The sequence below is a fragment of the Nicotiana sylvestris genome, chromosome 8 (assembly GCF_000393655.2).
Source record: "Nicotiana sylvestris chromosome 8, ASM39365v2, whole genome shotgun sequence".
NCBI classification, from domain to species: domain Eukaryota; kingdom Viridiplantae; phylum Streptophyta; class Magnoliopsida; order Solanales; family Solanaceae; genus Nicotiana; species Nicotiana sylvestris.
Genome location: NC_091064.1, coordinates 4443698 through 4468311, shown reverse-complemented (window position 1 = coordinate 4468311; position 24614 = coordinate 4443698). Strand labels below are relative to the sequence as shown.

General features: G+C 36.2%; 3 protein-coding genes and 1 long non-coding RNA gene across 7 annotated transcripts; 1 reads left to right on the top strand and 3 right to left on the bottom strand.

Annotated features, from left to right (window-relative positions):
• Window positions 1-219: 219 nt before the first annotated feature.
• LOC104212419 (uncharacterized) lies at window positions 220-3406 on the bottom strand. The gene is made up of 2 exons (XR_011401674.1): window positions 3174-3406; window positions 220-2072 (listed from the first exon to the last, which is right to left on the bottom strand). It is a non-coding gene; the product is annotated as an uncharacterized lncRNA (long non-coding RNA).
• A 5539-nt stretch (window positions 3407-8945) lies between these two features.
• LOC104212418 (beta-glucuronosyltransferase GlcAT14A-like) lies at window positions 8946-12975 on the bottom strand. Of its 4 annotated transcripts, none has more exons than XM_009761665.2 (5): window positions 12905-12975; window positions 10809-11715; window positions 10642-10717; window positions 10429-10544; window positions 8946-9602 (listed from the first exon to the last, which is right to left on the bottom strand). In XM_009761665.2, the coding sequence occupies exons 2-5, from the start codon at window positions 11380-11382 to the stop codon at window positions 9109-9111; spliced, it is 1260 nt and encodes a 419-aa protein (XP_009759967.1). In that variant the 5' UTR covers window positions 11383-11715; window positions 12905-12975; the 3' UTR covers window positions 8946-9108. The 4 variants fall into 4 exon arrangements, with proteins under 4 accessions (XP_009759967.1, XP_009759964.1, XP_009759965.1 ...); XM_009761662.2 differs by lacking the exon at window positions 12905-12975 and adding an exon at window positions 12803-12891; XM_009761663.2 differs by lacking the exon at window positions 12905-12975 and adding an exon at window positions 12809-12891.
• A 2243-nt stretch (window positions 12976-15218) lies between these two features.
• LOC138874627 (protein MAIN-LIKE 2-like) lies at window positions 15219-15973 on the bottom strand. The gene is made up of 2 exons (XM_070153397.1): window positions 15968-15973; window positions 15219-15770 (listed from the first exon to the last, which is right to left on the bottom strand). The coding sequence occupies exons 1-2, from the start codon at window positions 15971-15973 to the stop codon at window positions 15219-15221; spliced, it is 558 nt and encodes a 185-aa protein (XP_070009498.1).
• A 2825-nt stretch (window positions 15974-18798) lies between these two features.
• On the top strand, window positions 18799-24585 carry LOC104212417 (proton pump-interactor 1-like). Its single transcript, XM_070152808.1, has 8 exons — window positions 18799-18931; window positions 19996-20410; window positions 20895-21089; window positions 21206-21385; window positions 22048-22242; window positions 22759-22857; window positions 23076-23639; window positions 23941-24585. The coding sequence occupies exons 2-8, from the start codon at window positions 20045-20047 to the stop codon at window positions 24229-24231; spliced, it is 1890 nt and encodes a 629-aa protein (XP_070008909.1). The 5' UTR covers window positions 18799-18931; window positions 19996-20044; the 3' UTR covers window positions 24232-24585.
• Window positions 24586-24614: the final 29 nt, after the last annotated feature.

Genomic DNA, 24614 nt, shown 5'->3' with positions numbered 1-24614 from the left:
GCACATAACAGAAGCTTAATGCATCGGCTTCGAGCCATGAAAACAGTCTCTTGCAAAAATTCAAGGTAAGATTGTATACAATAGATCCTTGTAGTCCGGCCCTTTCGCCACCCTGCATATAACGGGAGCTTAATGCACCGGGTTGCCTATACAAGAATTCAATCCATAATTGTTCTACCTTTCAAGTTTATATCTTGTGCTGAAAGAGTCTTGGAAAATGAAAAGGTAAAAATTTCAATAGAAGCCAACATAAGGAGATCACAAACACTTCTCATTTCTATCAACAAAAACTTACATCAAAGATAATTAAGGGAGAAAAGGAGGTACTATACAAACTTTATCCACACAAAAAGAACAAAAAAAAAAAAAAGGAAAGAAGAAAGTACTGTACAAGATTGAAGCAGAGAAACACAATCTTTTTTGTGTTTCAAAATTTTAACTTGCAAAGTAGCTTCTTGTCACACAATCATATCCATATGATGCCCCAAGCAATCCAACTAGTTCGGAATTGAGAAGCAGTTGATTGATATTTGAACAAGAACTGATGTTGTTGTCTTGTGAATAAAAATGTAAAAACGCAAACAAAGACTAATCAAACTTTTTTTAATATCCGAGAAATCTCTGAAGGTCAGCAGCGTACCGTCCAAAACTCGATGGATAATGGACATAGTAGTGCACTGAGTTTCGGATAATGGACACAGTTGTGCACCATTCGAAACACAGATGAGTAATGGACACAGTGGCACACCATTTGAAACTCGGAGGATAACGGACATGCCCTCTACCAACACTAATCAAACTTTTTCTAATAACCGAGAAATCCCTGAAGGTAAGCAACACATCGTCCAAAACTCGATGGCTAATGAACAAGTAGTGCACCGCTCGAAACTCAGGTGGAAAACAAGCACACCCTCTACAAAGACTAATCAAACTTTTCTTAATAACCGACAAATCCCTGAAGGTTAGTAACGCACCGTCCAAAACTCGACGGATAATGAACAAAGTAGTGCACCGTTCGAAACTCGATGGATAATGAACATAGTAGCATCCTGTTCAAAACAAGATGGATAATGGGCACGCCCCTTTACCAAGACTAATCATACTTCTCTCTCCAAGAATACACGAGAAAGAAAACCCAAGAAAGACCTAAAGCAATGTCAGCAACAACAAGTCTCAACCAATCACGACCAAGATCCTCTTCAAGTTTCCTCTCAAAGTAAATTCTCCAAATAGCCATAGCAATGTGAAGAAGAACACATCCTTTAGCAAAGAATCCATGAAACTCTCTATCCTTTATAAATGCAACCATGAACAAGAAAAATCCAATTGCAAATAAAAGCAGTCCAGAAAATGAATCAGATATTTGGATTATTAATTGATCATGTGGTGTTGACCCCAGAAGTTTACTAGCACGTTCTCTGCCATGGCTAAATATAAATACCTCATTGCTGTAAAACATCATTAATCCTCCAGAAGTTAATGCCACCATAGAATGAAGAATACACAAGAGGAAAAATCCAGATGACCCCATTTGATCACTTAAATCACCCAAAATTATCTCCTTATTTTTTAATGACCGAGAAATTTGTCTCGAGCCAACCCTTAAGAACAATTGTAACCTTCGAAACTCGGAGATAATGAGCCTACCTTTTTACCCTTCTTCACTTAAATATCAAACTTAGTTTGCATGGCGCAGAGCTCGAACCTGAAAATTATCTCCTTATTTTTTTATGACCGAGAAATCCGTGTGGAGCTAACCCTTAGAAACAATTGTAACCGTCAAAACTCGGGGATAATGGGGCCGTTTCTCTACCCTTCTTCACTTAAATACTAGACTTAGATTGCATCGTGCAGGGCTCGAACCTGAAAAATTCTCTCCTTATTTTTTAAGGAATGAGAAATTCGCGTAGTGTCAACCTTTAGGAACAATTGTAACCTTCGAAACTCAGAGGATAATGAGCCCGATTCTCTACTCTTCCTCACTTAAATACCAGACTTAGTTTACATAGCGCAGAGCTCGAACCTGAAAATTATCTCCTTATTTAGCTCAACAAAGCTTCAATTTTTTTTTCCTGGAGAAAACAAAGAGGAAAAAAAATTACAAATGAAACCTACAAAGCTTCAATCTTTAGGCAAAAACACATCACCAAACCTCTAAACAACTTCAAGAATTACATGAAACACCCAAATTTCTATCTTTATTCAGCTGCGCAAAGCTTCAATTTTATGTGTTAAGAATACATAAGAGAAAAAAAATAATACAAATGACCCTATTGATTAATTTGAAACACCCAAAATTATCTTTTTTTTTTAGGTCACAAAGCTTCAATTTTTAAGCATAAAAACATCACCAAACCCTTGTAAACATATTCAAGATTGACTTAAACACTAAAAAATTATCTCCTTTTTTTATGCCTGGAAAATACATAAAGAGGAAAAAAATACAAATGAACCCTATTGATTATTTCGACACACCCATAATTATCTCCTTTTTTAAGCTCCCAAAATTAAATTTTTAGGCTTAAAACATCATCCAACCCTCATAAACTTCTTCAAGAACTACTTGAAAGAGCTAAAATATCTCCTTTTTGGCTCACCAAAGGTTCAATTTTTATACTTGCATAATACATAAGAGGAAAAATTACAGATGACCCTATTGATCATTTGAAAAAACCAACAATTTCTAAAAAAATTTCAGCTCACAAAGATTCAATTTTTAGGCATAAGAACATCCAAACATACTTGAAACACTAAAAATTATCTCTTTTTTTAGCTCAACAAAACTTCAACATTTATGCCTGGAGAATACATATTTCAAGAAAATTCGGACCAAGGATGTGGTGCAGTGTATGGAACTGCTCTTTTGGGGCCAGGCGGCGTGAATCCAGATATAATCGGGCTCTAATGCAGGTACCGGACACCGGTGGGAAACAAAAGAAAAATACAGATGAACCTATTGATTCTTTAAAACACCCAAAAATATCTTTTTTCCAGCTTATCAAAGATTCAATTTTTAGGGAAAAAACTTAAAGATTCACTAAAATACATGAACAAGTCACCTATTATCAAGAACCCCATATAACAAAATAGTGTAAAAACAAGACCAAATGTTCAAAGAAAAAGAATTTCCTCAAAAAACTCTGCCTTCAAATCATTAACGTGTAGTATTATACCTGAATAGAGGTGTTACCCTGGGATATGAACAATAGGAGTTTGGTCCACTTACAGCTTCACAGATGTCAGCTTTAGGATTTTAAAGATAATTTCTGTGACTGATCTGGTTGATGGCATGGACAGACAGATGGACTATTTCAAGATTTAGAGAGAGAGAGAGAGAGGGTTTTGGATCCAAAAACCAAAATCCTCAACCAGCTGGAAAGTGATGGAAAGAATATGGAGGAGAGATTTTTCTTTTGGCTTTTGATAAAGGGGTATATGGAAAATATCTCAGCAGTTTAGGGGCCCAATTTTCTATTTAAGAAAAAACCAATAAAGTTAAAATCTTTTATCTAAATTAGACGTTTTCCCCTTATGCCGATGATCTTTCGGAAACATTATACCTTTACAGGTAGGGTGAAATTAAAAAATAATCAAATTTATAAATAGTAATTAAAAAATAATCATAGTTTCAGAAGTAATTAAAATATAGTTACTTTTCATATAAAGATAAATCTAAGCGAAAATACTGTTCAAAATCCGAAAAATATTCAAGCATAATATACTGGAGTTCCAACATAATATGCTGAAAGTTCATACACATGTACTCCAATCTCCCGTATATTATGCTGGAACTTTCCGTGTGTTGAAGTTCCAGCATAATATGCTGAAAGTTCATATGCAGATGCACCAATCTTCAATATATTATGCTGGAACTTTCCGCGTGTTGAAGTTCCAGCATAATAGTAGCTATTTTTCAATGATTTTACAAATACTAGCTATTTTTAATTACCAATCTAAAAATTGGCTAGCCCGTGCTATTTTCACTCATAGATTGGGATAAGTTTTGTATACACGCTATCCTCCCCAGACTCCACTTGTGAATTATTGTGGTTGTTATACTTTTTTATTTTTCATGATGGTGCAGAGCCGGTTTACACATATCTTAATTATTTCATTAGATAATTGTTATTCCAAGTAAAACAAGTATGGAATAACTTCACATACCAAATTTTAAATAGACAAGAAGAAATTACCTAAGATTTTTGCTATTTTCTATTCTTTAATTTGGTTTCTTCATGCCGCCGAAACTGAAAGGAAATTTTGGTGACCTATAGGTTACATGTTTGAGCGATGAAAGCAATTATTAATGTTTGTATTATGGTAGGCTGTCTGAATTACAGTCCTTAGGTGCGACACTTTCTTGTATCATGCGTGGATGCGAAATACTTTGTGCATCAGACTGCACCTTTTTTGTGATGCCGAAACTATTTTGTAGTCAGAGGCGGACGCACATCATGAGTTGAGGGGTTACCGGCACGCGGAAATTTCGGCAAAACTCTATATATACTTGCAAATGTCCTAAAAAATAGATCAACCATCCACTCTCGAGATTCATATTGATCAATAGATCTCCGCGTCCTGCCAGTTCGCTAAGTAGACTAACTCTACCGAGGGGCAACAAAGGCTGGAACTCTTCCTGCCAAAAACAAGGGACCTACTTCTCAGGCCCCCGTACCAATCGTTATTAGCAGTAATAAATTTATATTGAATATCATAGTGCCTTGCGACGCCCAAATCCTGAGTCCGCTTCTGTTTGTAGCCTTATATACCTTAGATATAGATTATGGCAAGAAATAATGAAGTCATGGGCTTACATGATCTTTAAGAACAATCGTCATTGTTTTGGATATGATTGTTTTCTTTATTTTATTTCCTTTTTCTTACTAAAAATTTTGAAATGCAATCATGTTATAGATATCTCGAAATTGTTGGGCCCCTTCCAATCTAACTTTTTTTTAAATATTTTTTATATCGGATGTCCCTACCCAAGTTTGATGCATTATGGTGTAAAAGAATTTACACTATTAATTACTTTAAGTATATTTCTCGATAAGCATCAACTGATAAATATGGTAAGAGTTTTGTTGATAGTGAAATTATTGTGTATATGTAACTTAAATCCTAATGTAAAAAGGGGTCGTTTAATAAAGTGTATAAGAATAATGCTGAATAAGGTGTATTAATAATGCTGATATTAGTTACGCTTACATTAGTTATGCTGACATATTTCTTATTTATTGTTTGGTTTGATGTATTAAAGCATTGCACAATTTCTAAAAGAATTATTTGTTTACAATAATACCTTCATAACCAGTCCATCATTTTATCTTTTTGAAAGAAATATATGTTGAGGAATGTTTTTACATGAAAAAAGTTTTAAAAATTATTTGATTTGTCTACCTATATTGTAGTATAGAACTAAATATTTATTTATAAAAAAGAAAATATGCTAGGTATTTATTTATTCATTAGGGATACAATTTTATTTCTCACTTTTTTGGATTATTTCATAGTTGCATTAATATAATAACATATTTTAATCAAGCATAAATTTTGACGAATAATTTTGTCTTTAGCTAAGCTAATGCATGCACTAAAGTAGTTACTTTTGATGCCGAAACACCATGATAGTTTCATGAATTTCAAACTTAAACATATGAAAAATTAAAGATTATCATGATTTTTTCGAAATTTAAAAAAATGTGAAACTCCATGACAGTGTCCTGGATTTTCGTCCAATATATTATGATGGAGTTTTCCATTTTTTTAATACGAAATCTATGACAATGCCATGTATTCCAAAAACTAACTATTTTTAATGACTTTTGAATAGGGTGAAATTCAAAAATAGCCAGATTTACAACTGGTCGTTCAAAAATAACCCAATTCAAAAGTAATCAAAATTTAGCCATTTTTCATGTAAAGATAAATTTGAGCAAACACTGTTCAAAACCCGAAAAATGCGCCATTATATTATGCTGGAGTTCAAGTATACTTATGCTGGAACTCTAACATATTATACTGGAGTTCGAGGATAAGTATGTTGGAACTCCAACATAATATGATGGAGTTCCAGCATAAGTATGTTGGAACTTCAGCATAATATACTAGAGTTCCAGCAAGTATATCAGTCCAGCATAATATACTGGAGTTTGGAGCACCGGTGCTTCAGTCTCCAATATATTATACTGGAGCCAACAAAGTATACCGGTCTAGCATAATATGCTAGAGTTCATATACAGGTGCACTGGACTCCAGTATCTTATGCTGAACCGGTCTCTGTTGCAGCAAAATAGTGGCTATTTTTCATTGACTTGATAAACGCTGGCTATTTTTGAATGACCAGTCCGAAAATTAACTATACCGTGCTATTTTTACTTTTGAATATGTAACTATTTTTCATTTACAAAACCCCTCAAAAGCCCCAGTGACCCAAATGAATGAATGTATTGTACATGTTAGGAATGGTTGGTTAGCAATGTTTCTAATGTGGGGATAAATGAATATATGTAAGTATGGTTGGTTAAAAATGCTTCTAGCGTGGGCATAAATGAATTTGTATCATATATATGTACATTGAAGGGCAGCCTTGGCGTAATTGGTAAAGTTGCTGCCACGTAATTAGGAGGTCACGGGTTCGAGCCATGAAAATAACCTCTTGTATAAATACAGGGTAAGGCTAGTGTAATCTCCTAGCATAATCTACAAGTAGGGTCAACGGAGAATAGTGTGTACGCAAATCATACCTTGTGAAGTTATCTTGAATGACTTAATTGATAACATTGTAAATCTTACCTTGTGAAGTTATCTTGAATGACTTAAGGGAAAATTTCACATAAGAACAATTGGGCTCCCCACTTTTCAATGTTATAGCTCATATTTCAATTCACAACCAATAGCCCAAAAATAATAGGCTAAGATTCAACATCCAACTCTAATAGGTTCTCAAAATTACTATTTAATTTTTAAAAAAGATTGCACAAGCTTTTAAGTTAATTTTCGAATCAATAACTGTGATTCAAATATTAGTTCAACAAATCAAATCCATTTGGGTGATGAAAATTAGATTTTTAACAAGCTTAAATATGTGGGTTTAAATTTCGAATTTGATTTTGTGAGAAATTTAGAGTGGGTGTTATTTAGACTTATTAGAAATAATATAAGGAGGTTGTATATAAAATTTGAAGTCATTTAATGGAGATTTGGACTGGTTTTGAACAAGAATTGCAACTGAAAATTGTGGAAGAAGTTCGTCTACAAACGTTTGTATAAAGGTGTATAGAAGTGTATAATAATGTATAAGATGTATTTATACACTCATATACACTATTATACAAGATTATACAAAATTATACAAAAAACTGACTTCGTCTTCTTCATTGCGTCTTTTCTGAAATTTAACTCAAATCTACTCCAAATCACTTCAAATTTAAACTTTGAACTCCTTTTGATAGTTTCAATCAATTGGAACAACACCCAATCCAAACAATTAACAAACTCAAAAAATTCTATTTTCTAAAGCAAAACTTTGAATGGCCTTCAATGGTGGACTTCTACTCTTTATTTTTTTTACATTGCAACCATGTGACATAGGGGGAGCAGCAGTAATGGCGGACGGCCCCTTGAAGCATATGTAAAAGATGTGAGAAGAAGAGAGAGTGAAAGCAATGATTGTAAGAATACAGATTTAACTCCATAGCTTTTATAAGCAATGATTGTAAGAACACAAATTTTGAATTTGCAAGAGCTAGTGTTTTCAAAATGGGTACAATATGGGTTAGGTGGGGTAAAACTTAAAAACATGTGCCATTTTTTGTTATGGTGTGAAGTCATGTGAATTTTTTAGAGAAATTCAAAAATAGCCAGATTTACAACTGGTCGTTCAAAAATAGCCAGTTTCAAAAGTAAACGAAATTTAACCACTTTTCATGTAAAGATAAATCTGAGCGAAAACATTGTTCAAAACCCGAAAAATACGCCAGTATATTATACTGGAGTTCCAACATAAGTATGCTTGAACTCCAGCATATTATACTAGCATAATATGATGAAGTTCTAGCATAAGTACACTAGAAATCCAGCATAATATACTGAAGTTCCAGCAAGTATAAGTCCAGTATAATATATTGGAGTTTAGAGCACCGGTGTTCCAGTTTCCAGTATATTATACTGGAGTCAGCAAAGTATACCGGTCCAGCATAATATGCTGGAGTTCATACACAGGTGCACCGAACTCCAGTATATTATGCTGGATCGGTCTCTGTTGCAGCAAAATAGTGACTATTTTTCATTGACTTCGGAAACGCTGGCTATTTTTGAATGACCAATCCGAAAACTGGCTATACGGTGCTATTTTTACGTATTTCCTTGTAATTCTTTCATGACTTAATTGATAACATCATAACCTTTTATTGTGGGCATGTCGCGAAGTACATGAGAATATCTGAATTTAATTTTTTTTCTTCCAAATAACCAATATCCAAAAACAAGTGTAGAAAGTAAGCAAATTTACAGAGTAATAGCATTTGAGGCATTTTGTGGTACAAATTTCAACTAACTGCAGTACTGTAACTTATAATGAAGAAGCCATAGATGTGACATAGACAAAATACGGGAAAATGCTTGCCAAGGCCCGAAACAAACATGCCTTAGTCTCTAGTGACGCATTTTAATGTCGTGCGGGCCAATGCCCATTCACTAGTGAGTTGGGCTGTTACATATGGTATCTGAGCCACTCCGCGTGCAACCTTGAAAGATGATGGGGCAAACCTCTGCGAGGACGCTGAGTCCCTAAAGGGGGTTTATGTGATACCCTAGGCGAATCCCACATCGACAAAACACGGGAGAGATAATGGATATATAAGTAGACATGCCGTAGACTCTAATGACGCATTTTAAAGCCGTGAGTGGGCTGCGCGGTTACAATAGATATGAGGCCAAACATCAAGGATGAACCAGTTTCTTTAGACTAGTGTAGTTCCAAAAACAACACCACCAAAATTACAAAATTTTTAGTACAATGTCAATATTTTTATTGACTGGATCTTTTAATGAACTCTATAAATACTCTTTCAATCAAGAAGCAGAAAAAGTACAACAAAAATCTACTTACTTACACTGGTTTTGAGCAGCAGATGACACTAGTTTATCAATAAGACGTCGAAGCCTTTGCGCCCCGGGGCCTGGTCTAAGCTTAGTCGGATTTCCAACGTCCGAACAAGGTGGATTTCCAGCACACCAACCTCCTGGTGTGAAACTACCATTACCGCGATGTAGAAATTCTTGATCAATCCTGTCTAAAACAGGATCATTTTTGTTGAACTTGCGCGCAAATGCAGCATCACTTGCTATCATTTTTCCAATGTCATTTAGGGAAAGAATGTGTGGATGTTGTTTAGGAGGGATATCCCAAGAAATATAGTGTAAGTCATGGTTTATAACAGTTGAAGAAAATTCAGGGGCATTGCATATAACTGTCTGGAAATAGCCTTCAGGAGAGGATACAAAATTCGAGTAGTACATAAGTAGAGTCCGAGGAAGATTGTCCCAACCCCATATGCAGTACTCCACAAATGCATGTGACAGGACCGTCCAAGCCGAGCCTGTATCAAAATTTTAACATGGTCAGTGAAGATTCATATAGCCGATCCCAACTTGCTGGGGATTGAGGCATAATTGTTACAGTATTGTTTATAATCGCAAGGAAAAGATGACAATTATGGTCCTGGCAGATAGTGCAGATGCGCTATACTCCTAGATAATATTGTGCGGACTGTGCAAAATGATGTCGTACCCGTGTCGGATCCTCCAAAAATGCACTACTTTTGGAGGATACGACACGCACCTGGCGACATTTTTAGAGAGTCCGAGCAACATAGCAGTTCCTAGATATACTGCTTCATATTGCTGACCCAACTTGCTCTGGATTGAGGCGTACGTAGTTCTTATTATTTATAATAGCTAGAAGGAATAGAGGACAACTATAGTCCTGGCGGATACTGCAGATGAGCTATACTCCTAAATGTTGCTGCATCGTGTCTGATCCTCCAAAAATACACTACTTTTGGAGTATCTGACATGCACCCCGCGACATTTTCGGAGAGTCTGAGCAACACAACAATTCCTAGATATACCACATCATAAGGTCAGAACATGGCAAATTCATTTCCTTATCTCCATAAGATTGGTAAATTTGCTTAACATGATGTTTTAACAAACAAAATAGTGGAGTACATGGTATCAAGTATAACCATGACCAACTTTCAACTCTAAGGGAAAAAAAAAACATAAAAGTTTTGGATTCAACAATTTTGACAGGAAACTTCAGCATTGAAATACATTTTGCAGATTGAGCTGCACTGATGCAAAATATATGGTCAATTGATCAAACGGCAACGCAAATATGCAGATTTAGTTATGATTTCTAACCGGTAAAGAGTTTAAAGGCAGTGGGAAGAGTTCGCCTTGGCGAGACCCAAAATATATCAGATTTAGTATTCTGATATAGCCCGGGGTCTATAATAAGCGGCATTGCCCTCTGTGACCTGCAGAAGGATAAATAGAATGACATAAAAACTACAGAACGAACTGCGGAAACAGCCAAAGCACAAAATGAGAAACTCAGAAAAAAAGATAACATACTCTTTCCATCTCAGCCGGCTTGTATGCTCAATGAAATTTAAGTCGCGTTTTACTTCAGAAAATGTGTAAAGAAGATCTGTAAAGCAAATGAATAAATCAAATAACATCTTCAAGTAAAGAAGCAGAAAATGGAACAAAAATATTAGCTAAACAACAAGAGAACTAACCATCTTGAGTTAGTAGAGGATAATCAGACGCGCTCAGGTTAATAAACCAATCCCAATGCTTATATTTCTTCAGGAGAATAGACGCGGCATGAAGAGTGTTAGAGACCATAGTTGGACCGCGATAAGTCACCATATTTGCTTTTTTAATCATGTGTACATTCCCAACCTTAACAAAAACAGGTTCATTTGCAACTCTAGCAGCAAGCTCTAGTCTATCTTCTACCGATGATTTTAGGTCCAAGTGAATAACATAATAATTCCGCGGATGATACAGTGACTTCAGTGTTCGCCAAAGTTGATCTAAATCACCCTTTGATCCGGATATCAAGTAAGCAAAACGCGGTGCAGGAGCAGGAGGAGGAGGACGTGGAACTTGCTTAAGTTTTGCTTCAGCTAAATACAAGCTAGTTTGATTTGTTACAACATGAGATGGGAAAATTGAGAAAACTGAATTGATTGTATGCAATGAAGAAATAAGGCCTATGTCAAAAGAGGTAGCAAGAAGGAAAATCGACACGAGTGAGCTTATAACCAAAGGAAATATCCATCTTTTCTCCACATTCAAGGACCTCATTGCTAAACGTTATCATGTACTCTAACGAACGTCTCTTTTCTCTTCTCCAAAATCTTAACATAAAATCTACCTAGAAAAACTTCAACAGATTTACAGTCTGTGCTGCTTTTGACCACTCGGCTCCTTCAGTATATCCCTGAAGGAACGATTGACAATAAGTGGAATATCCGCCTCCGTGATCTCAACGTTGGAAGTGGAATATCCGCCTCCAATCAAACTTAACTCTCATCGACTAGGCAATCGAAAACCAAAAGGCCCCTCGAGCCTGTAGTTATTGGTTATCAAGAATGGCCTTCTTCAACTTGATCCCCTAACTTATACTCTTTGAATATTCTGTTGAATCAAAAGCCAACAAATCAAAGGTCAGCATTTAGCATTATTTAAACTAAAATGGTGAAGAAAATTCTGAAATAATCATTAGACTATGTTGAGCTAAAAGTTGGTAGAAAGACAATACAAGGCTACTACTATTGTAAACATGCTAATGTTCAATACAAACAAATCTTTTTTTGATAAGGGAAACAAACAGAAGTAAACATCCAAATGAATCTTTTTAGAAGAATAAGGCCAAGAATGTTACATCAGGACTGCATTTTGGGATCAAAGAGACCAAATCAATAACAACAACAACAAACCAGTAAAATCCCACAAGTGGAGTCTGGGGAGGGTACTGTGTACGCAGACCTTACCCCTACCCCGAGGGAGTAGAGAGTCTGTTTCCGACTGACCATCGGCTCAAGAAGACGAAAAGAGACAATATATCAGTATCATTAATAGAAACCATAGAAATAATAACAGCTGTATAAGAACCAGAAAATAGATGAAAAACAATAATAATAACTAGAGAGACCAAATCATAGGCCAATAATATTATCCTAAGCATTCACAATATTTAGATTTGCAAATATCTTAAATACTCAAAAGGAGCACAAAAAACAGAATCTAATATAATAATGCCAGGAAAAAAAAAAAATCTGTGCAGCAACACAAATAACTTTTTGTATTATTAAAAAAAAAATAACTCTCTTGATTGACTGTGACATGCTAATTTGATTAAATATACATAAATGCAATGGTTTCACCTTTTCACATATACACACATTTTTAAATTTTTTTTTTAAAATTTTCTACATGCATATATATAACTCGAGTGAGTGGCAGAGCCACATGCAATGAATCGTCGAAAAGTTATGTTGCATAAATAGGTAAAAAAAAAAATTAAAATGTTTGAATCGCTCGAAATAGAAGCATATAGGTTCAAATCTCAGATGTGACATTTACGTATATTCTTGAACCCCCATGTTAGAATTCTTGGCTCCGCGACCTTAATTATACCCTTTAATGTTTATATTCTGGATCCGTCTCTGCCGTTATGAAAAAACATGTAAAGGTATAATAAAAGACTAAGAATTCAATTTACATGTACATTTGAGAAGCTTGAAAAAAGATGATCCTTTGTTTTGTACACGTCCAAGAATGAAAATGAAGAAGAATAAGGACAATGGACGTAAAAGAGAAGAACCTCTTCTTCCTTTAAGCTTTGTGGAGCTATTCTGTTAACTGACTTCCGGGAAACCATCCCACTTTCTCAATAATTTTTTTTACTCTTTCTAAAATTTAACTAAACTTTTTATTTATTTATTTGGAGCAGTGGTGGCAAAATAGATAAGAAAAATAATTATTCACGTGTTAACTCGTTTTCTATCCATATTAGATATGAACGGATCGAATATTTTATTTGTTTTTTACATTACCCGATCTGACCCATCCATTTGACGCTCCTAATTTGGGGTGAGATGGATCATGGGTAGGGGTGTAGACGGTTTAGTAAAAAATCAATCCTAAGTGAAAATTAAATCAAGCCGATGAAAATAAACCGAATAAACTAGCTTGGTTTTAATTTTAATAAAAAATCGACTGTAACACCCCGTAAATTTGGCTTAGGTATGGACGTGTTAAATGAGTAGTAATAGACATGTGAAGTTCTATTGGGATGAGTATGGGTGGAAATAGTTATTTTAGAATCAAGATGGAGAGTGAGGTGCATAAGATTCAACAAAATCGACTAAGTTTACAAAAGGTCAGTCTTCCAGCAGGATTTAGTGAATATGTGTAAGGAATTTGTAAAAACTCAAAACATGTTGTAGGCCTTTGAAATAGCTTTCCAACGATATATTGTGGAGCCCGAACGGAACTTTGTGCAGAAAGTTATGTGCGTTTTACAGAGCAGTGCGCAATATGTGTGCCTAGGTGCGCGCCTTGAGGGTCACGTGCACGACCACATACTTGTGGCAGTGCTACTGCCATTTTGCACGGTCGGGTGCGGGGGGGGGGGGAGGGGGGCGCACCTGGGGGTCATTTTAAAGTCCTACTTCGTTCCCCACACCCCAAAACACAAAAACTTGCTCTAGAAAGGGAACCTCTTAAGAACCTAACTCCTCAAAGGTCCCTCCACTATCCAAGGTAAGTTCTAATGATGATTCTAAGTTGATTTCAATTTCCCAACACCTTACTAACATGGGTAAACCCTCCAAATCATTAGATATTCGATTGGGGCATCATTGTTGAGAGAAGAAACCCTAGAACTCGAATTCAAGAGGGTTGAATTTCAAAAAGGTAATGTCTTCACCCTCTAATTGATTATACCATTGGATTAATGATTATAGACTCTAAGTTCATGAGATATGAGTTGATAGATTTGATAGAAAAACATGAACGGTTATATACTTGGGTTGTTGATTGTTGATTATTGATTAAGGATATCGTTATCTTATGGGTGATAAAGAATGATATTGATTATAGCAATTTGAGGTTTTAGAATTTATTTAGGAGCACGAGAATGAGTTTTTGGGTAAAGAAATACCATTAATGAGGGCTACGAAGCTTTATATCCACCAAGTGTTTGATAAAATGTCAAAGTGACCAAAACATGAGTATTATTGCTAATATGGAATCCCTTTGACTTGTATTGTTATAGATTAAAGTTGAAAGGGTTGACAAATATTGTATTACACTCAAGGGCAGGAAGTTATAAGTAAGTACAACAAATAACATACCAAAGCCTCATGCCTCCTGGCGTATGGAATGTACCAACCACTAGCGTGATGAACGGGATTCCCAACGAAAAGTCGGGTAACGCTGTGGTACCAACCCATATACTCATGCTCACCATCCATACGCTAAGGTGGAGGGGTGGCGGAATCAGGTCATGTCGTCGGTCCCAAATCTCAATATGCGCCTCTAGCCAGGCCACGTATGTCTGGTCAACCCTGGAACGATCATCCCGCTGGTAATGTGTCCTAAGCCAAGCGGGTTGAGTAGGTACAAGCTGCGGTCGACCAAACTAGCGAAAGACTCGCTCGGTGGCATGATGCTTGGCAATATCGGTACACATAAATGGGAAGGAAGAGCTCCACATAAGCCGGTTGCTCAAGCAATAATCGAGCAAACCAGCTATTAGCTCGTCGTTGTATGACCTCCATATGAACTATTAAGTAAAACCAGGAATGGTGAGTAAACGCAGCACATATAAAGCCAAGCCCAGTAAACTTAAGTATACATGTACCTGCGCACCTTCAAGCAAATCCAACAAATCCATGTAATAGGGGAGATTATGTCGAGCCTCGACCTCGCGTCTATAGCCTCGCCTATCAACGCACCTCCTAGCTAAAGGGAGAAACGATGAAGGTGGTGTATCTTGAGTGATGGGTGGTTGAGGTGGTTGGAACTGCAGGAACCGCTCCCAGGCCCAACCCTAATATACATTGTGGACGTAAAATTTAAGGTATACTATGTATGTATGTTATAATCATGAAAATAATTGACTATGTTTTCACCTACAGCAGCGGCAAAATCTGATAACGTCTTGCTGAGTGCCCATGCTTGCCCGGACATCTATTATACAAGTAACCTAGAACAGCTGCACCCCAACTATAACTAGGTAAATCATCTAGCCGCTCAAGATGATGAAGAAATCTCAAGTTGACTAGGTTTCCCGAAGTGTTTGAGAATAATACCCCACCAAACATAAGCAACATCAACAATCTCGTGTACAGGTCGATAAGAAGATCCAATGTATCATCCGTAATGTCGGCATCCATCTCCTCCAGATGCAGCCGGACGGGCGTCAACTGCAAACGACTGCCCCCACTCAATGCAGCCTCCTCCGCTGGCTGGAAATCGGCGAGCCACTGCAACATCTGCAGGTACTGCAATCCCGTATATTCTCTGAGAGCATGCGGGTAATCTACATGATGTCCATCAACTGGCAGCCCATAAAGAACCTCCACATCCTGAAGCGTGATGGTAGCCTCGCCAATGGGCAAATGAAACGTATCATAGCCGTGATCAACGACTAGTCCGACTGCAACCAGCCGATCTCTAAGATCCTACAGAAACCTGTATCTTTAAAGCGTCTAACTATACAGGGATGAAGTGGGTGGGTCTTAAGAAAATCCCACATATCGTCTCGTCTAGTGCGAAATGTCTAGGCCAAACACTGCCCCTCCAATATGTATGAAGACCTATGCTCGGCCTGTAGCACCTATAGCTCTAGTGATGCAGGTCCGAGATGCACAGGCGGAACCTCCATGACGACTACTGTAAATTTAACAATATTAATTAAAGTATATTTCTTTTTCATTGCTTAAAATCTTTAAATATATTGCAATATCTTTAATATTAAAATTTATTCGATATTTTTGCTATATTGTTAATTAGATTGATACATCTTCTATATTATAATTTTATATTTTATATGTTAATTTACTATTTTATATGTTTGTTTCTTATTTTATATGTTAGTTTATTATTTTATATGTTTGTTTGATACTCACCTATTTTTGACTATAATAAAATTAAATAGTTAATTTTCATAACTAACAAGATTTAATTATTAAATACTCATATAACAATACTTAGTTTGACAAATATTGTTATTTTTTAATGTTATTTTCTTACGTTTGTTGACTAGAATTCTAGAGAGTTTGTGTTAGAACTATCAGTTTTTTCCAGATATTTTTGGGTTTAACAGATAATTAAATGATTAATTTCAATAACTACAAAGATACTACGCTAAAGGGAACCATATTTTACTACGCTAAAAGGGCACTATATTATAAATACGAGCACTACATTAAAATTACGGGTACAACATACCACTACAGGGAACTAAAGTCACATATTCATATATGTACAACAATAACATCTAAATAAGATTAATTATTTCTAAAATAACAATTTATCTATTTTACTAATCTTTTAGCAAATAAATAATCTAAACCAGATAAAAATAACAAATTAATTTAATCACAAAAAAAACATATACCACAGTAAAAATTAACTAATTAACATTTTTTAACACAAATAACAATTTCTCTATTTTACTCGTAATTTTGTTTAGCACATTAATACTATAATCTAGCTAAAAAATAACAAATTAATTAAATCCCAAAACAATCACGAAATAACATAGAATACAGTAAAAAGCAACTAATAAGTATTTTTTATATATGAGTTTTAACAAAAAATAAGTCGGAATACCTCGATTTTAATTTTTTGAAAAGTTAAAAATTTGGTGATTTGGAGTCGAAACGAGCAACCCACTACGAGATAACGCCTTAGATACGATGTGGGACTGAGAATCTACACTTTTTGTGGGACCGGTGGGCTCCAACCAAGTTGTTTTGGGTTAAAAATGGGGGAGGGGGGCTGGTTTTTTTGTTTTTTAATGGGGGAGGTTCTGGACCGTTTATTTATGTAGGTATAGCGCCCTTATGTACTGCGCTACAATATAACGCTCTAAATAAGGACGCTATATCTTCTGGCCCATTTAAGTTACAAATAAAGAGTAATATTTCACTGCGCTATATATATTATGGACCCTATTTTTTTTCCACACAATATGATTCCTCGATTCCAAAAGTAATGTTGTACGGTGGATCGGGCTGGGACGGGACCGGACCGGGCCCGCGGTCCTAACGGGCCTGGCGGGCCGGTCCCTAATGGTGCAAAAAGCCCGTGGCGGGCCGGGTATCGTAAAAAAGCCCGGGACCGGCTGGCGGGCTTGGGCCGGTCTTACCGGGCCTAACGAGCCTAACAAATACTTTTTAATTTTTTTTTTTTTAAAAAATAGCAACGGTCAAAAATTAAAATTATAGCCGTTGGGCTACAATTTTGAACGTTTGGAAGTTTAAAAAATAGCCATTTGACCCCCAAACTTTATATAATTATATTTTTTCCCATTTCTCAACTATAAATACCCCCTCATTCTTTCATTTTTACTCACCAATTCATCAATCTCTCTCAATCTCTCTACTATACTTGCTTATTTTATTGTTGAAATTTCGTGAAAAATTGTGAAGTTGGTGAATTGAAGTATTCAAGTCTTCAACGATTTTCAATTTTCAAGAAGTTGTTCGGCAATTCGGTAAATGCGTTCCAACTCTTAAGTTTTAATATTATAGTTTTGTTAGTTTTATTTAGTATAATTATAATTAATATGGCATTTTCTTTGAAAAATATTTTTGGTGGTAATGGCAAAGCTAAAATTGGTGAAAGTAGTGGCCAACCTACTACCCTTCCCCCGGCTCCCCGACCCAGACCTGAAAGAGTGCGCTTATTTGTTTCGCACTACTATGAAGTGTTTGAAGAAAATGAAGAAGGCCAACTATTAAAATGCAAGAACCGTGGAAGAGTCTTAAATTTTCGTTCAGGGTGTACCACAAACATTTTAAGGAGGCATATAACGTATTGTGTTGATGGTATTTATCCGCAAATTCGTCTTTAAGATATTTCAATAATTTGTGTTATTTTAAAATTATTAGACGTATTTATGCTTCATGTTGTACTTTCTTATTAATTTATTATGCATGACAATTTAGTTTTACTATTGTTTTGTTATTTTACTTTTTCGTCAAGCACTTTAATAATTAGATTTCTACATATATATTACATATATATTATTTATATAGCCATGATATGGTTTACAAGAAATTGCCTTAAACAAAAAAAAAGATCCGGAAATAAAAAAGCCCGTTAGGCCCGCTAAGCCCACGAGCCCGACCCGTTTAGCACAGGACAATATGGGCTTAGGCCCGTCCCGGGCTGGTTCCACCCGTTGAGCCCACGAAGCCCGGGACCGTGAGGCCCGGGACCACCAGAGCCCAGACCCGCTAAGCCCAGGCCCGTTAAGCCCCGCCCGTTTGGCCCATTTAGGCTCGGGCCCGACCCAGAATACAACATTATCCAAAAGAACCACAATAAAAAAATCCAAAGTAATTTCTTAAAAAATTTCGGTAGGAACAAATTCCCACTTAAATAAGCTTTTCCACGACAGAATCTGATTTAGTGAATTTGGATTAACCAAAAATAAAAACAAAACAAAAAATTTGTTCTCACATTCCTATTCCAACATGACTACAATGTCCATAATCTCCATAAATAGTTAAAATCTGTTTAGTTATTTTTGTCTCTAATTTCTCTTTATCACGGCATTCTCCAATTGAGAGTATTTCTTAAGCTTCTTTTGCCTTAGTTTTTCCTATTACTGGTAAGTCCCTTCATGTTTTTTTTCTTCAAACAATTGAAATAAGGGTTCTATTTTTTTGATTGAATTCAGGGGAATTATTGAGTATTTAGTTGATCCCAACTAGTTTGGGATTTAGGGTTAGTAGTATTTGTGTTATTATTGCCAATTTAAACTTGTTTTGATTGCTTTCTGCATTTGTTTGCATCACTGCATGTGTAATTCTTGATTCTATGGATGATTTCTTTACTAAAAATCTAATCTTTACTTGCTATTTCCAATAGGATTTAAGTTATATATACTTGCACAGTAGGATTTAAATTATATTCTTTGCGCTAATGAATTTTAGCTTGTGATAGTAGGTTAGTTACTGTTTTTATCAGATTACCAATTAATGATTATCAAGAGGTTAACAGCAATACCTAAAAACTTACCCTGATTGTGTAAATATTTTTTTCAAAGAGAATGCGGCATAGAGTGAGTATCTCAGCTAATTTATGTGTCATAGTTAGAGCACGTCTCACACAAAGGTCTATTCAATTTGTATTTATATCACATACTCTTTGTGTCGCAATTTATGTGTCATAGTTCGGTTTTCGAGAGTCAAACCATGAATTCGGACATAGGATCTTTGATTTTTTGAAATAAAATTTACATATTTGGAAACTACGTAAAAAGTACTATAAGTCACAATAAGTAGTAATTTAAAATATTTAAAGACATGAAAAAATCACGGTCAAGAAAAACTCATTGGACCCTCAAAATCTGACTACCGTCACGTAAATTTGGATGGAGAGAGTAGTTATTTTAGGTGGTTGTACTAGGATTCTGTGGGAAGAATCACCGTAGTTGATTTTCATATAAATTTGGATGGAGAGAGTAGTTATTTTAGGTGGTTGTACTAGGATTCTGTGGGAAGAATCATGCTAGTTGATTTTCACATCACAATCTAGTGTCAACTAGGTATTTTTTTACCGTAAAGTTCGGCCAATTGACATTTATCTTTTGTCCCATCAATTCTTCTGTATATCCCGGAGACATTACTGCTCTGATGCTAGTTCATAATTAGTATGTTCCATTTACTTCAGGATCGGAGATCGTTGAAGGCAACTTCTGGTTTGTGCTCCAGTAGTAATCATGGGTATAGATGTGGGATCTCAGTTAGCCCATATTTTAGCTGAAACTGGTATTGAACAGAACAACATTCTGAAAGAAAATGGGAAAATGAATCATGTTGCCGGGGTTACCGATCCCGTAAAATTTGGCTCTCATGGTACTGAAGAACCAATTAAGGAGGAACGGAAGAGAGTTCCTTTAATCAGCCTCCGGGAAAATGCAGTTGATGAATGGCCTCAAGAAAAACAGGTCCATTCTTTCTACATTGTCAAATATCGGAGATTTGAAGACCAAAAGCTGAAGTCCAAAATAGAACAGGCCGAAATCGAGCTACAGAAAAAGAACAAAGCAAAATCGCAGATTATTGAAAAATTAAAGCTCATAAGGGTGAGTGTCACTATTATCTGCTTTTGGCTGATGATTTGATACTTTGAATGTGAATACATCTATAAATGTGTAAAAACATTCTATTCAATATTAATCCCTTTTCAACATCAATGTTAGGTAATCATGCACTTTAATTTTGCCTTAACGACTTAGTGCTGATGAACTTTCAGAAATAGCATGTTATATATTACCTTTATACCAGGCCCTCTTATGGAAGGGGAGCCTTGGCGTAGCTGGTAAAGTTGCTGCCATGTGACCTGGAGGTCACGGGTTCAAGCCGTGGAAACAGCCTCTTGCAGAAATGCAGGGTAAGGTTGCGTACAATAGACCCTTGTGGTCCGGCCCTTCCCCGGACCCCGCGCATAGCGGGAGCTTAGTGCACCGGGCTGCCCATACCAGGCCCTCTTAAGTTAGCTGCAGGTTCGCCCGAACTCTTCTTTGCAGAGGGTATTGTAAAACTAATGAAATAAGTCCTTGGCTGCAGGCAGATAGAGCGCAGCTCATTGAGCAAAGGAAATCTCTAAGAGCTGAGAATCAGCAGTTTTGGACAAAGATTGATGAGAAAAGAAAGGAAGTCAAACCGCTGCACGATGCCTTGGGCGAGCTCCGTGGTGCTAGGAATACCGGCACAGAGAGGGGTTATAGTCTGTGTTCATCTGAGGAGGAGCTTAACAATCTCGTAAGCTTTAGTTTTCTTTGCTCTTTTTCTTTCCGCTTCGACTTACCTTTATCAAGCTGAGTAATTGAAACACATGATGTTAATAATATTTTTCCTTACTTTTGGAAATTCATTAGATCAAAAGCCTGGAGTACCGCATTCAACATGAAAGCATTTCTCTGAATGAAGAGAAGCAAATTCTCAGGGAAATCAAGCTACTTGAAGGAACAAGGGAAAATGTTAAAAAGAATGCTGCTACGAGAGCAGATATTCTGGAATCGAAAGGTGACAAGGAATCAATTCAAAACCAGGTCAAAGTAAGGCTCTGAAATTTATTTGCTTTCTTTTATGGTAGCAAAATTTCTGGTTTCCTGGCTTAAATAATAAAGGGCTTTTTTCACTTTTGACCCGTCGGCCAAAAATTATTACGGGCTCTAGCCCAAATATACAAAACATATATGCTGATTATGTATATTATATGTATAATTATGTATATTATATGTACATTTATGTATATTATATGTAATTTATACTTAATATCAGCATTGTCAAAAGCGAAAAGCTCTAAAAAGTGCTCCAAGTATATTGGGGCTTTAAGCGCAAAGCACAATTAAAATGTGGGCTATTTAAAAAAAGGCGCAATGAAGGGTAAAAATAAATATATATATGTAATTCAAGGAAAAAGAGTAACAAATTCACTCATGATGTTTTACGTAACAACTAATACACTTATTTGTCGATTATTATTGTTGTTTAATACTGCCCGATTCAAGACAGAACTCATGGGAAATAAGGGACACGCCTTAGTGCCTTGCTTACATTGAAGCACAGATTAAGCGAGGCGAAGCGCGCTCCCTAGCTTTTCTAATATACACTACTTGATATACAAAACATATACATTTGCCGACTATTATTTTTTTGGCCTTTTATTGGTATGCCTTGATAACTAATAACTCTTCAAATACTTCATCCGCTGTAGCTTATAAGTGTTGACTTAGATGGAGTCCGTAAGGAGCAACAGGTGGTAAAGGCCAAGCTTAAGAAACTGGATGATCACATTGATGACATAACAAAGCAGATCAAGTCATTGGATGAGGAAGTGAAGGAAATAGTACAGAAGAGAGAAAGCACTTACGAACATATTCTTGAATTGAGAAAACAACGTGATGAAGGGGTATGCTTTTCTCCTTTCCTTTGTTGACTGAAATATCCTATCACTACTGGTTTATATGAAACATATGTGTGATTACGAGCTTGCAAGCATCTTATGAATTGTATACCTTTCTATCAAAAACTCTTTCTTCTTTTGTGAGGTAAAATGATGTTTAGTTATCTATTATGTATTATTCAGCTCCATAGGGTGAAGACAACATGGGAAATATAAATAGAAACTCTGCAGTTTCCTTTGACATTACAAACAGAGGCGGAGCCAGGAATTTAAACATTATGGGTTCTAGATTTAGAACGACTATTTCAAGTGCTAATAACTGGGTTCTAAGTTTAATATTTGTTCATATTTAATGAATTTTTAACAGAATACACTGTTTCATATTCATCTCATCCATCAGAAAATTTTCCAGTGCATCTGATACTCTAAATATTAATGGTTTTTCATTTGCTGCACATTGTAGATAGATAAGTTTATCTGGATTGATTTTGATAAGTATGTCCTTCAATTTTTTTTCTCCAGAATTCTCCTTTCTACAAAAACTCCACGATGTTACAGAAAGCCAAACAGCTTGCAGATAAGAAGGATATTGAAGCCCTTAAAGAACTTTCACTGATGGAGGTATGCTTGGTCCAACGTATACAAAACATATAAACTGACTATGTATATAATATTTATACTATATGTATATTTTTTTGTATTATATGCATATTTATACTTAATATACAAAACATATACATTCGCCGGCTATTATTTTGGAGGGCGGCCCAATAGGGTAATTATCCCAATTTTTTTTGCTTTGCATATCTTTGTGTTGACAATTGTTTTTATGTCTTTAGGTCGAGAACTTCATGTCTCTCTGGAGTGTTGATAAGGCTTTTAGAGATGATTACGGGAGGAGAATTTTGGCATCGCTTGACATTAGGCAGTTGAGCAAGGATGGCAGGATGAGGAACCCTGATGAGAAGCCTCTAGTGTCACCAGAGGCGCGGACTGCGTCACAGACAGAGGTTGCACGGAGAACTAATGTGAATCCACCAAAGGAAGATCCCATCTCTACCGCAAAACTTGATGCTTCCTCGACACGGGAGGTACAAAAAGAGAAGAATAGCAAGGAGCTGAAAGATGCAAATGGCAAAAACGCGAGTACTCTGACAGAAGATTTTGATTTCATTGATGGCAACGAAGAAGTCTATGGTTTAGAAAAGCTACCCGAGGATACTAATGTCAAGCGGAACAGTGTTGATGAAGTAAAATTGAGAGAGATGAAGAGAGAAGAGGAAATAGCAAAAAATAGGCAGGCAATGGAGAGGAAGAAGAAGTTGGCTGAGAAAGCAGCTGCTAAAGCAGCATTAAAAGCTCAGAAAGAAGCTGAAAGGATAGCTGAAAAGAAGCTCAAGGAAATTATCTTTCCAGATTCCTTATGATATTACTGTCTCTTTTAGTTTCATATTGGAAGGGGAGCCTTGGCGTAACTGGTAAAGTTGCTATCATGTGACCAGGAGGTCATGGGTTTGAGCCGTGGAAACAGTCTCTTGCAGAAATGCAGGGTAAAGCTGCGTACGATAGACCCTTGTGGTCGGGCCCTTCCAGGACCCGCACATAGCGGGAGCTTAGTGCACCGGGCTGCCCTTTTTTAGTTTCATATTGTATAAATCTACTTTGGCTCTTGACTTATCTAGTGCTTTTAATACTTTTCAGGACCTTGAAAAGAAAGCGAGGAGAAAGGCTGGTGCTGTTGTTACAGGTCAGGATCCTATAGTGGATCCAACTGAGACAGCTGAGGAAGAGAAGGCGGAGGAAAAGGTTGAAACTCCGGTAGGCCCTAAGATCAAGGAGCGCAAAGAGAACATTGTTAGGCATAGAGCAAAAGGCTCGGAGATTCCTAAAGTAATATTAAAATGCAAGAAGGGAAGAAACTACTGGCAGTGTGCTGCTCCTGCCGCTCTGGTGTTGCTGTTACTTCTTGTCGCGGCATACAAGTATGTACTCTAGGATATTATTGACGTCGAAATTAGAATGAAGTAGAAGAGGGAAAACGTGGTTATTCTCAGATATGTTGCAATAACAACGTTAGTGTAGTAACTTTAAGTTATTCCTTTTTTATTTTTTTATTTTTTCTTGCGTCCTAGACTATAGGGATGGGATAGTTATAATGTTGCTGGTAGATGAGGCAGGTCCGAGATACTTCAGAAATAGTAATTATACTTTTTTTTGGTTTTGACAGTGTAGTTTCAGGTTTTGACATTTGCTTAGAGATTAGGCATTTCAAATTTTGATATTTGCTTAGAGATATATCGTCTGGGTGTTTCTTTTGTAATCAGTGGCGAGAGCCAGAATTTTTACTAAGGGGATTCAACATATATTATATACACATA

What these genes read in the sequence shown, in the direction of transcription:
- LOC104212418 (XM_009761665.2), bottom strand. Translation starts at nt 11,382, where the DNA reads ATGAGGTCCTTGAATGTGGAGAAAAGATGGATATTTCCTTTGGTTATA. An exon ending in TCCTCTACTAACTCAAGATG is followed by an intron (nt 10,718 to 10,808) that starts GTTAGTTCTCTT and finishes TTTGCTTTACAG; the next exon opens with ATCTTCTTTACACATTTTCT. An exon ending in TGCCTTTAAACTCTTTACCG is followed by an intron (nt 9,603 to 10,428) that starts GTTAGAAATCAT and finishes ATTTTGATACAG; the next exon opens with GCTCGGCTTGGACGGTCCTG.
- LOC104212417 (XM_070152808.1), top strand. Translation starts at nt 20,045, where the DNA reads ATGGGTATAGATGTGGGATCTCAGTTAGCCCATATTTTAGCTGAAACT. An exon ending in CAATTCAAAACCAGGTCAAA is followed by an intron (nt 21,386 to 22,047) that starts GTAAGGCTCTGA and finishes CATCCGCTGTAG; the next exon opens with CTTATAAGTGTTGACTTAGA. An exon ending in AAGAACTTTCACTGATGGAG is followed by an intron (nt 22,858 to 23,075) that starts GTATGCTTGGTC and finishes TTATGTCTTTAG; the next exon opens with GTCGAGAACTTCATGTCTCT.